This window comes from Lampris incognitus, chromosome 19 (genome assembly GCF_029633865.1).
Source record: "Lampris incognitus isolate fLamInc1 chromosome 19, fLamInc1.hap2, whole genome shotgun sequence".
Classification (NCBI taxonomy): domain Eukaryota; kingdom Metazoa; phylum Chordata; class Actinopteri; order Lampriformes; family Lampridae; genus Lampris; species Lampris incognitus.
The window spans coordinates 1,233,207-1,245,855 of NC_079229.1; the positions used below are offsets into that span (position 1 = coordinate 1,233,207).

General features: G+C 44.8%; 1 protein-coding gene across 1 annotated transcript in view; it reads right to left on the bottom strand.

The window, feature by feature from the left end:
- The window catches only part of pde1ca (phosphodiesterase 1C, calmodulin-dependent a), a 192,949-nt gene that overhangs the window by 67,406 nt on the left and 112,894 nt on the right, over window positions 1-12,649 (bottom strand). Inside the window, exons 7-8 of the mRNA XM_056299337.1 lie at window positions 6,078-6,194; window positions 1,754-1,894 (exon numbers count right to left, since the gene is read on the bottom strand). Of these exons, the coding sequence (XP_056155312.1) occupies window positions 1,754-1,894; window positions 6,078-6,194 (258 nt within the window). The remainder of the gene's footprint in view (window positions 1-1,753; window positions 1,895-6,077; window positions 6,195-12,649) is intronic.

Here is a 12,649-nt window from a genome sequence, read left to right on the forward strand (position 1 = left end):
GAGTCCTCCATAGGAAGGAGTCCTCTACATGAGTCATCTAAAGGAGTCCTCCATAGGAAGGAGTCCTCTACATGAGTCATCTAAAGGAGACCTCCATAGGAAGGAGTCCTCTATATGAGTCATCTAAAGGAGTCCTCCATAGGAAGGAGTCCTCTATATGAGTCATCTAAAGGAGTTCTCCATAGGAAGGAGTCCTCTATAGGTGTAACATTGTATAAGGTGATAGGTAGGTAGCCTACTCGTGATTCCCTGACTGGTAGTGAGTCGACGTCACCGTGGGGCATCGGTAAGAAAGCAGAGAGAGAGATGGGCTTCCTTTAATATCTCTTCACGCACTGAACAGTTGTGTACATAGTTTTTTTAATGAGTTGTATGGATATTTGTGTTATGAGTTGTGGTTCTGGAATAACAGAAATAAACAATATTATTCACATTACAGTAGTTGCACTATGAAATACACTACTACAGCAATAGACTTAAATAATTAGATCCTTGTAAGTAAATCACCAAATTTAGTTAGGCTACAACCAATCATTCATCTTACATTACAGGCTAGATAGCAATCAAATAACATCAGCCACTCCTACACAGTAGTTTAACTCTACCTCACTGCACATGTTCTTCATGGGCAGCGCCATTGTTATCCCCACGCAGGTCCAATAACCGTAGCTAGCATTAGCTTATTTTAGCTAGGTTCATTCACATCTACGTCGCACAAATCAACAGAAATACTACAGTACTTGCCTCACGATGGACGCACAGTTCGACAAACGATGTCCAAACAAACGCTCATTCACTATTTCTCGTTACTAATTCTTAGCTAGTTGTAGAACTTGGGGCTAATAACCACTGGTCGGCACACGCGCGTCTTCTCCAAACTTCACCCGAGCGACTGAGGACATGACGTGACGTGTTCGCTACAGGGGATGATTGACAACCTAGGTAACCAATAGGAAACAGGCTACTTCACCATTAACCAATAGAAACATAGACTAGGCGGGACTTTAGGAATGAACATGAAATATAGGCCTATTCTAAACTAAAATACTACTCGTAATATCTAAGAGATATTAATAAACTAAACAAAGAGAAGGATATGGAATCTTCTTAACAATAGGCATCCTCTATAGGAGTCATCGACAGGAGTTCTTTACAGGAGTTCTCCATAGGAAGGAGTCCTCCATAGGAGTCCTCTATAGGAGCTCAGAGGCAGGAAAGAGGTGCAGCAAATATATAAAGAGAAAAGGTAAAATTCTGTACTGACTAGGTACACATGCACTAAACTAAAGTACTGCCAAATCCTTCACCATGCTTCAGTCTTCAGACTACAGTTCATATTAAAGTCTACTCATGTACTCTGCCAGTACTGTCTTTCTACATGCAGTACCATGGGCTTCATTGTGTTTGTAGTATTGACAAAGTGCTTGGGAAGAAGACGTGGCACTTCTTTAAATACATCTTGTGTGCAGCTTGAAACAAACACCACCACATTGGCGGTTCGATGCATATTGTCTTGCGATTAAATCATCTTTAATACTGTTGAGAAGTATAATTCAATCCAAGTACAAGACACATAAAGGTATTTTACTTGCAATGAAAACTGTGTGCATATATGTACCATTAAGTCTGGTAAAATGCATTTCATAATTTCAGAAATTAATTGGACTTGTAGAACTCATAGGCTCATGACCCACAGCAAGGAGGTGGTGGAAGGTATGGATGTAATCATGTAACTTGTAGTTGTGGGCCTTACCACCATGCCTGTTTTGAGCAGCAGGTAGTGCACGGTCTGCGTGATGTCAGCGGCATGCATCAGGTTGTGGTAGGGGTTCTTGTGTTTGCTGTAGCCCACCTCCAATGCCTCCACAAACGACACCAGGGCCGACACAGGGATCTGGTAGAGTCAACACAACACTTGTTTTACCGTGAGATAACCCGATCTTAGTGTCAACATCTGGTATCAGGGTCAGAATGTGTGCACGACAGCCTACGTGAAACAATAAACAGTTTTGGAGCTTAAACAGAGTACAGACAGAACACAGCTGTGAGATGGATTTTGGCTGATGATCCATCCATCCATCCATTATCCAAGCCGCTTATCCTGATCCCAGGGTCGCGGGGATGCTGGAGCCTATCCCGGCAGTCATTGGGTGGCAGACAGGGTGGGGGGACACCCTGGACAGACCGCCAGGCCATCACAGGGCCGACAGACACACACACACACACACACACACACACACACACACACACACACACACACACACACACACACACACAGTACGGCCGAGTCACCTGACCTACATGTCTTTGGACTGTGGGAGGAAACCGGAACACCCGGAGGAAACCCACACAGACACGGGGAGAACATGCAAACTCCACACAGAGGACGACCCGGGATGACCCCCAAGTTTGGACTACCCCGGGGCTCGAACCCAGGACCTTCTTGCTATGAGCAGACCACGCTATCCACTGCGCCACCGTTCCACCCATATTAATAATATTAATAATGATATTGGGTAGAGCAGGGTTGGCTGTAACTCGGGTCAGTTGTAATACCTTTGGTTCAGTTGGGAAAATAAGAAGAAATTGCAGTTCAGTCACTGGATCAAATATTACACCGTTGGTTTTTTTTCACTTTTTTTCCCCTCCTTTTTCTCCGCAATTGTACTTGGCCAATTACCCCACTCTTCCAAGCCGTCCCGGTCTCTGCTCCACCCCCTCTGCTGATCTGGGGAGGGCTGCAGACTACCACATGCCTCCTCCCATACATGTGGAGTCACCAGCCGCTTCTTTTCACCTGACAGCGAGGAGTTTCACCTGGGGGACGTAGCACTTGGGAGGATCACGCTATTCCACTAGTTCTCCCTCCCCCCTGAACAGAGTGCAGCAACCAGGACACATACCCATAACCGGCTTCCCACCCACAGACACGGCCAATACCTCCCGACTAAGGTGGAGGTAACATGGCGATTCGAACCGGCAATCCCGATGTTGGCAATGGAATAGCCCGCTACACTACCCGGACACCCTTATTACATCAAGTTTTACCCGCATGGTTAAACATCATTATATTATTTCATGTTAATCTAAGTTGCTGGGCAGATGGATGAGTGTCATAATATAAATGTCGTGTTTTGATCACTTATGTTTAAAAAAACGATGTAGAACTAACTGGGACCTTCCCTAGACCACACATTTACTTCAACATTTAACTCAGACTACATCCACATAGACTGGAGTTTATGCTTTTCTTTTATTGAAAAAGTAAGCATTGCATGTCTTTATCATCCATAACATACCGTGTTGCTCCGTCTTGTGGTGGAGTTTCTCACAACATCTCACGAAACAACACAGTGTGATTCCAACAGTAATCACACCATTTTATTGATGAACTGTACCTGCTTACCTCTCAGAGTCTAGTCAGAGAAAAACTGTACCCGCTTACCTCTCAGAGTCTAGTCACAGAGAAGCTGTACCCGCTTACCTCTCAGAGTCTAGTCACAGAGAAGCTGTACCCGCTTACCTCTCAGAGTCTAGTCACAGAGAAGCTGTACCCGCTTACCTCTCAGTCTAGTCAGAGAAAAGCTGTACCCGCTTACTTCTCAGAGTCTAGTCAGAGAAAAGCTGTACCCGCTTACTTCTCAGAGTCTAGTCAGAGAAAAGCTGTACCCGCTTACTTCTCAGAGTCTAGTCAGAGAAAAACTGTACCCGCTTACCTCTCAGAGTCTAGTCAGAGAAAAACTGTACCCGCTTACTTCTCAGAGTCTAGTCAGAGAAAAGCTGTACCCGCTTACTTCTCAGAGTCTAGTCAGAGAAAAGCTGTACCCGCTTACCTCTCAGAGTCTAGTCAGAGAAAAGCTGTACCCGCTTACCTCTCAGAGTCTAGTCAGAGAAAAACTGTACTGCTTACCTCTCAGAGTCTAGTCAGAGAAAAACTGTACCCGCTTACTTCTCAGAGTCTAGTCAGAGAAAAGCTGTACCCGCTTACTTCTCAGAGTCTAGTCAGAGAAAAACTGTACCCGCTTACTTCTCAGAGTCTAGTCAGAGAAAAGCTGTACCCGCTTACCTCTCAGAGTCTAGTCAGAGAAAAACTGTACTGCTTACCTCTCAGAGTCTAGTCAGAGAAAAACTGTACCCGCTTACTTCTCAGAGTCTAGTCACAGAAAAGCTGTACCCGCTTACCTCTCAGAGTCTAGTCAGAGAAAAGCTGTACCCGCTTACCTCTCAGAGTCTAGTCAGAGAAAAACTGTACTGCTTACCTCTCAGAGTCTAGTCAGAGAAAAACTGTACCCGCTTACCTCTCAGAGTCTAGTCAGAGAAAAACTGTACCCGCTTACCTCTCAGAGTCTAGTCACAGAAAAGCTGTACCCGCTTACCTCTCAGAGTCTAGTCACAGAAAAGCTGTACCCGCTTACCTCTCAGAGTCTAGTCACAGAAAAGCTGTACCCGCTTACCTCTCAGAGTCTAGTCAGAGAAAAACTGTACCTGCTTACCTCTCAGAGTCTAGTCACAGAGAAGCTGTACCCGCTTACCTCTCAGAGTCTAGTCAGAGAAAAGCTGTACCCGCTTACCTCTCAGAGTCTAGTCAGAGAAAAACTGTACCCGCTTACCTCTCAGAGTCTAGTCACAGAGAAGCTGTACCCGCTTACCTCTCAGAGTCTAGTCACAGAGAAGCTGTACCCGCTTACCTCTCAGAGTCTAGTCAGAGAAAAACTGTACCCGCTTACTTCTCAGAGTTTAGTCAGAGAAAAACTGTACCTGCTTACCTCTCAGAGTCTAGTCAGAGAAAATCTGTACCGGCTTACCTCTCAGAGTCTAGTCAGAGAAAAACTGTACCTGCTTACCTCTCAGAGTCTAGTCAGAGAAAAACTGTACCTGCTTACCTCTCAGAGTCTAGTCAGAGAAAAATACTGTTTCCTTTGAATAGACTATGGACGCACATAGTGTATAAGAACAGGGCGCGCACACCGTGTGGACAACAGTGTGTGCATCCGCAGTCTAGTCTATCCTGTTCATAGTCTTTCCATAGTCCAGTTGTACCAACGCATACCCAAGGCCTACATTTCCCACAACCTTTGCGTGTCCTTTTCCTTTTCCGCCGGAAGTGACAGACTGTACGGTTAACAACATGGCGCTGTTCGCGGATGAGGAGGAAGAGCTGCTCCTGCTGCCAGGTTACGTTGGACAGAAAAACTTCGCGGAGGTGGTATGTTCGTCCATTTAATGACTGGAGGAGAGAGAGGGACAGCTCAGCATGTTGCTGAGGGATATGACAAGTATGGATGAGGAAAACATTGTCTCCATACTGTATAAAAGTTGTAAAGCCACGAAGAAGAAACTAAAGAAAGTTTCCGGTGCCACACGAAATGCATGTCGACATGAAACAGTTTCATGCCGAGCCATGTTTTGTGTGACACCGGTACGCGAACGCTTTGGTACGCACGGTCACAAAAATTGAGCTTCGCGCGGACATGGGCAGGCGGACGTACGCTTAGGTCCGCTATTGCGTCATTTTAGTCCGCGCGGACCCCAGCGGAGGACGTTTCGGACATCCAGGCGGCGTAAGGGTCTTTTCCATTGCCTACCAACAAATGGATCACTGGTTCGAATCCCCGTGTTACCGCCGGCTTGGTCGGGCGTCCGTAGACACAATTGGCCATGTCTGCAGGTGTGAAGCCAGATGTGGGTAAGAGTGGGATAATAGGCCAAGTACAAAAGGAGTACGGTCCGAGTATGGCACGTCAAGACTGAATTGGCCTTAAGATAAATCATTTTTCATTACTGAGCACTTCTCAGCATGATGACCATCTAGTTTCACAATCCCCATGACCCAGATTCATCAAAACCTCTCTGGAATAGTCATGCTTGTGAGAATACACCCACACACACACACACACACACACACACACACACACACACACACACACACAGACACACACAGTCGTAAGGGGTGAGAAATGAAGGAAATGAGGAGGAAGATGAAGAAATGAAGGAAATGAGGAGGAAGATGAAGAAATGAAGGAAATGAGGAGGAAGATGAAGAAATGAAGGAAATGAGGAGGAAGATGACAGAGTACCTTGAAGCGACTGATCAGGTCATATCTGGTGAGCAGCTCGTAGAAGATGAATTTCAGCGCGTGGTCTCCACTGGCGTCATTCAGTGCAAACACATCAAAGGACCACGTGTCCACGTGCTGGAAGACACACACACACACACTCACACACGCACACACACACACACACACACACGCACACACAATGCTCATCAGTACAGAACTCTCTTATAGGGATTGTTTGGCTAATAGACGTCTGTGTTCATCTCACTTTTTCAACACAAATTCAACACATTTGACACATTTCCGCTTCCGGTGTGAGACGATGTTGGTGCGAATTCAGCTTTGCGGCGGCCTCACCCAGTACCGTCCATGCAGTGTCTTTGTCACCGTCTGCGTCTAAGTTTGTGTCTTCGTGTGATGGCCGGGAGAGCTGGCGCTGGATCAGCTGGGAGAGCTTGGTCTGCTGCGTCCTGTGGGTCCAGGGACCAGGGCCCTGCCTGGAGCTGTGCCCACAGAGGAAACACCAAGAGCGGTCTGACAGGACGTGGAAGTGGGGCAGGCTAAGCTAACTGCTAGCCCATGCAGACCGGCAGTTCCGACAGTCATCCTGGCATTCGCTCTCTTGGACAGTGATTTTTTTTTGTTGATATGTTGGATATATGTGTTTTTTTAGTTTTTTTTCTGTAGTTTGGATATGTGTTTTTGTCTTTGTGTTGCACTGCTGTGGGGTGGGGGAAAGGACATCATGAAATGAAACGATTTAAAAAAACGTTCCTGATCCCTGACGATCTGCTGGCCAGGGAGCGGTGGGAGAGCGCGCTGGTTGGGAAGTCTATTTATGAGGGTCTGACAGCTGGTAAATGAGCATCCAGAGATCCAGACACGAGGAGGGCAGCCAGCCTCAGTCGCCTATAGAGAAAGAAAGCTGTAAGTCCTGAGCGGATCGCCATGGAACATGGGGTCATTCTTCAAGAGGGGAAGCGCTGGTGCTCTGAGGGATCAGGAGAATGAGATGCGTCTTGGTCTGTTGGCAGTAAGCCTGCCTGAAAGGTCGACTGATGTTCACTTCCCCTGGTTGGGGAGGCATGGCAAAGACGCTGCTATATCATCCTGTGCTTTGGAAAACGCTCCTGAATGTGTTTGTTGAGGTGATTTTGTAGGGTCTTATCATCATTTGGATTACAAAAACATCAAGTGGGAGGAATGTTTATACCCCAGGGTGTACCCGGTTAAACGAACTCGTATTCCTCAGTGGACCAACCAGCTGATGTGCTGGCTGTCAGTAGACGGCTGTAACACCACCACGTGTAGCTGGTGGCAACACACCGTGAGAGATGAAGGCTTCTTTTTCTGAACTCATCTGGATGCAGACAGCAGAGTGACGGGATGACTCATCAGGACACTTCTGCCTCATCACCGCTCAGAGGGTCAGCTTTTATGGCTCACTTTAAACCATTTTTATGTTGGGCTTGGAGCAAAGGACTTTCTGAATTGCAGTTCCACCCTTACACCTCCCCTGTGGGAGGTTTCATCTGTCGTTGTCTGTGGCTTCACCTGTCAGCATTTTAACTCCATGATTTTACCAGACTGCTGTCCTCACCACCTTAAGCAATACTGCAATACGTGGCATTTCAGTTACAACAGTTCATGCACCCCTCTTGCTTTATACTTTGGCTTCATCAGGAATACTTTGTCATTTCATTCCATGTACCTCCGTACATGAAATGAAACGTTTCCCCCAGCCCACAGCAGTGTAATGCAAAGACAAAAACACATATCCAAAAACTACAAGAACTACAAGAACACACATACTAACACACACATATATCCAAACTAAATTTAAAAAAAAAAAAATCACTGTCCAAGGGAACGAACACCAGCCAAGATGACTGTGGGAACTGCTGGTCTGCATGGGCTAGCAGTTAGCCTAGCCCGCCCCTTACAAAAAAGTAATTTATTCAAGTGTGCTATTAGTATACTTATTTTAAACTAAAACTCAGTGAGTATACATTCACCTTACTTTTTAAGTACCTATCGGAGCTATACCAAACAAAATTATACTTAAGTATACTACTAGTACATATACTTGAACTTTACTTGAAGTTTACTTACGTTTATTTAGTAAAATAAACTTCAAGTGTACCGCTTCCGCATCCTGTCTGACCACAATGGGTGTTTCCTACTCAGGCACAGCTCCAGGCAGGGCTGTGGTCCCTGGGCCCACAGGACGCAGCAGACCAAGCTCTCCCAGCTGGTCCAGCACCAGCTCTCCCAGCCATCAAACGAAGACAAAACTTAGCCGCAAACATTAATAGGCTTCAGCATCCTCACAATCCTAAGAGCAGGATAGGCGGTTTGTATAATGGCTGGATGGACAGTCAAAGTACAATTATTTTTTTCTGTTTGGATATGTTGTCCATGTCCAGTATCAGGTTTATAATGGGGTTACAACAGACAGACTAAAAAGACACCTGGCAGCAAGCTAAGTATGGAGACCTCATGACTTGAGAGTGATGCGGTTTAACCAGTGAAAGGCTGGGTAAGTGGGCATGCTGGGATTTCGAGGGGATCAGACTGGAAAAGCTCTGACTACAGACGGTGGAGGAGGATTTGAAAGTGGAATGTCCCTTTTGTGTTGTCTGTGAATGTTCTCATTCATCCAGGTCATGGTTATGCAAAGGAGTTGAATCAGACTAGCTTGGTCTAGTCAGAAAGGCATGAACTGAGGAAGCCTCTTGGATGAGAGGCGAAACGTCTTCACGGATGTATACCAAGTCCAGTTGCACTTGATTCAACTCCTTTGGATCCCTTTTGTGTTGAAAAACAAAAGGGTTGTTTAATTTGCCGGTACAAAAGCAGATGTTTGTGTTAGTGGTAATGTTCCCTTGTGCATGACAGCAACTGCTGACATGGCAGCATCTAAAGGATTTAGTGTCGCTTTCCAACAAGAAGAAACAATCTTTCCGTAATAATCACAAATTCACCACACTGCAAAAATGCAAGGTCAAAAGTGAGACAAAATGTAGAATATCGAAGTAAGATAATCCCAACATAACTGAAATACAGTAATCTGTAGGAGCAGTACGCTTTCTTTCAACAAGTTAAATTGTGTTGAGCTCTCTTATGTTACTTCTAGAATGTTCTTTTTAAGATGAAATAACTAGATAAATATTATTATATCAAGATAGTCTTACATAGTCAGTGCTTCAACAAGGAAGTAAGACGTGTCCTGTGTGGTCTTCAGACTGCCAACCCGGTTCAGGTGAACTGGTTGCAGGGAACACCAGTAAGAAAGTAACAAGTGTCCTGTGTGGTCTTCAGACTGCCGACCTGGTTCAGGTGAACTGATTGCAGGGAACACCAGTAAGAAAATAAGAAGTGTTCTGTGTGGTCTTCAGACTGCGGGTCTGGTTCAGGGGGACTGGCTGCAGGGAACACCAGGAAGGACAAGCTTCAGCCTCGTGTCTGCAGGTCACGTCTCTACTTCTGACATGCTGCCATGTCAGCCATTTAAAAAGTGCCACTTCTTCATTTACCACATTCAACTACAAACAGTGTGTGTCACATTGTACCAAACGTTATAACAACAACAACAACAACAATAATAATAATGTTAACAACAACAACAATAATAACAACAACAATAACAACAACAATAATAAATATAAATATAAATACATATCATCTGAAACCACACTACAGATATGGACAGGAGTGTGAGGTAAGACTGGACGCATTTGGAGGCAATACACACACAGTATGAATGGTCTGCACATGAATACACAAGAACCTGATGGTGTGCGTGTGTGTGTGTGTGTGCATATGTGTGCATGTGTGTGCTACTCTTATTGTGTGCATGTCGTTTGAGCAGACAAGTGATAAGAAAAAGGCGAAGAGATGTGGTCGTAAGAGGGGGAGATGGTGGAAGAGAGCAATGTAGAGAGAGGGGGAGAGAGACAGAGGGGAGGGTGGAGACAGCAAGAGAGAGAGAGGGTGGGAGGGAGAGGAGAGGGGGTGAGAGAACACCTGTAAGCAACTGACAGTGTTTGAGGAGTCATTAAACACCAATAAATTTTGGTACAGTTGGAACTGCTTCAAAAAAACAAATCATTAAGAATTAGTGATACAAGATGAAGATATCTGGACAAACCATTTCCAAACTCTATTTAAGAAAGTCCAATCAGATCAAAACATGGACCAATGTAACATAATAAACAAACTAGAAGACTTAGAACTGTCAATCAAGAAATATCAAAACCCACTCGACTCCCCCATCACTGAGCAGGAACTTTTAGACCAAATTGGCAAGCTGAAGCCCAAAAAAGCATATGGACCTGATGGCATTCTAAATGAAATGCTAACATCTATGAATGAAAAGTCTCAATATGCTACACTTAAGTTATTCAACCTAGTTCTGAGTGTGGCTATTCCCCTGATATCTGGAATCACGGATTAATCACACCAATTTTCAAAAGTGGAGATAAATTTGACCCCAAAAACTATGGAGGCATCTGTGTGAACAGTAACCTGGGGAAGGTATTCTGTAGTATCATCAACTCCCGGCTAATAAACTTCCTTATGAAACACAACGTCTTGACTAAAAGCCAGATTGGATTCTTACCAAACTACCACACTACTGATCATATTTACACCCTACACACCCTAATTGAAAAACATACCCAAAATAAAAACAAATTATTCACTTGTTTTATCGACTTCAAAAAAGCATTTGATTCTATCTGGCATTACGGGTTGTTCTACAAATTAATGGAAAGCGGTGTAGGGGGAAAAACATATGATATTATAAAATCAATGTATTCGGGAGCTAAGTGTGGAATCAAAATAGGATCCAAAAGAACTCACTTTATCCCTCAGGAGTGCGGAGTGAGACAGAGCTGCCCTTTAAGCCCAACTCTGTTTACCTTGTATATCAATGAGTTGGCAACTATGCTGGAAAACTCACCAGCAACTGGACTCAATCTGCAAGACAGTCAGGTCAAATTCCTGCTCTATGCGGATGACCTGGTCCTTCTTTCACCATTAGAGGAAGGACTCCAGACTCAATTAGACCTTCTTCAAAAGTTTTGTCAGACCTGGGCCCTGACAGTTAACATGAGTAAAACTAAAATAATGATATTTCAGAAAAGATCCAGATACCAGCGAAGACAGCACATATTTAGATTAGGACCAAATGAAATTGACCATACATTTAATTATACCTACCTAGGCCTTAGAATCAATTCTAGAGGAACTTTCAACATGGCAGTGAATGAACTAAGAGACAAGGCATGCAGGGCTCTACTTGCCATAAAAAGACAAACCCCTTTTGAAATTCCAATTAGAATCTGGTTAAAAATATTTGAATCAGTCATAGAACCAATTGCCCTTTATGGCAGTGAAGTGTGGGGTCCACTTGCAAGTCAAGAACTAGATAAATGGGAAAAACATCCAATTGAGACCCTGCATGTTGAATTATGTAAAAGCGTCCTTAAAGTCCATCGGCACACCACAAACAATGCACGAAGGGCAGAACTAGGCCAATATCCTCTTCTGATCAAATTTCAAAAAAGAGCAATCAAATTCTGGAAACATCTAACATTCAGCGACCCACACTCTCTCCATTATAAAGCCTCGCAATACCAAGAGTTGAGCAAAGATAGGAACTCTCCTTCCAACCTGGTCTTCAGCCACCCTGTTCCACTAACACATGCTAACACTTTAGAGGCACGAGACCAGGTCCAAACTACACAACATATTCGGCTTCAACAGATTCCCTCAAACCTAAAAGACAATTATGAATATTGGCAATCTAAGACAAAATCCCAAAGCCAGATGCAATGCTATTTGGCCCTAGACAGAGAGGACACATTAGCAGATTACCTCATTCAAATAAAAGTAACACATTTGAGAAACATACTGACGAAATACAGACTCAGTGAGCATCGCCATAGAAACAGACTCAGTGAGCATCGCCTAGCAATAGAAACAGGCAGACATAAAAAGACCCGGATGCCAAAAGACCAAAGTTTCTGTCAACAGTGTGAAGACAATGTTGTCGAGACAGAGCTGCACTTTTTAGCTGAATGCAAGACATTCCGGGAAATCCGCCATTACTTCCAGAAATGTGAGGAGAGACACCCCAAATTCACTGCCCTGCCACACCCCAGAAAACTGCCCTACATACTAGGTGAACACAGAGACAGCTGTACTGTGACACCCCAAATTCACTGCCCTGCCACACCCCAGAAAACTGCCCTACATACTAGGTGAACACAGAGACAGCTGTACTGTGACACCCCAAATTCACAGCCCTGCCACACCCCAGAAAACTGCCCTACATACTAGGTGAACACAGAGACAGCTGTACTGTGACACCCCAAATTCACAGCCCTGCCACACCCCAGAAAACTGCCCTACATACTAGGTGAACACAGAGACAGCTGTACTGTGACAGCACAGTATGTTCTAGCCTGCCACCGTCTGAGGGACAGTGAGTGATACCTCGTACTCCTTCCCAATGAGGAGGACCGGGACAACACTCGGACACACACACACACACACACACACACACACACACACACACACACACACAC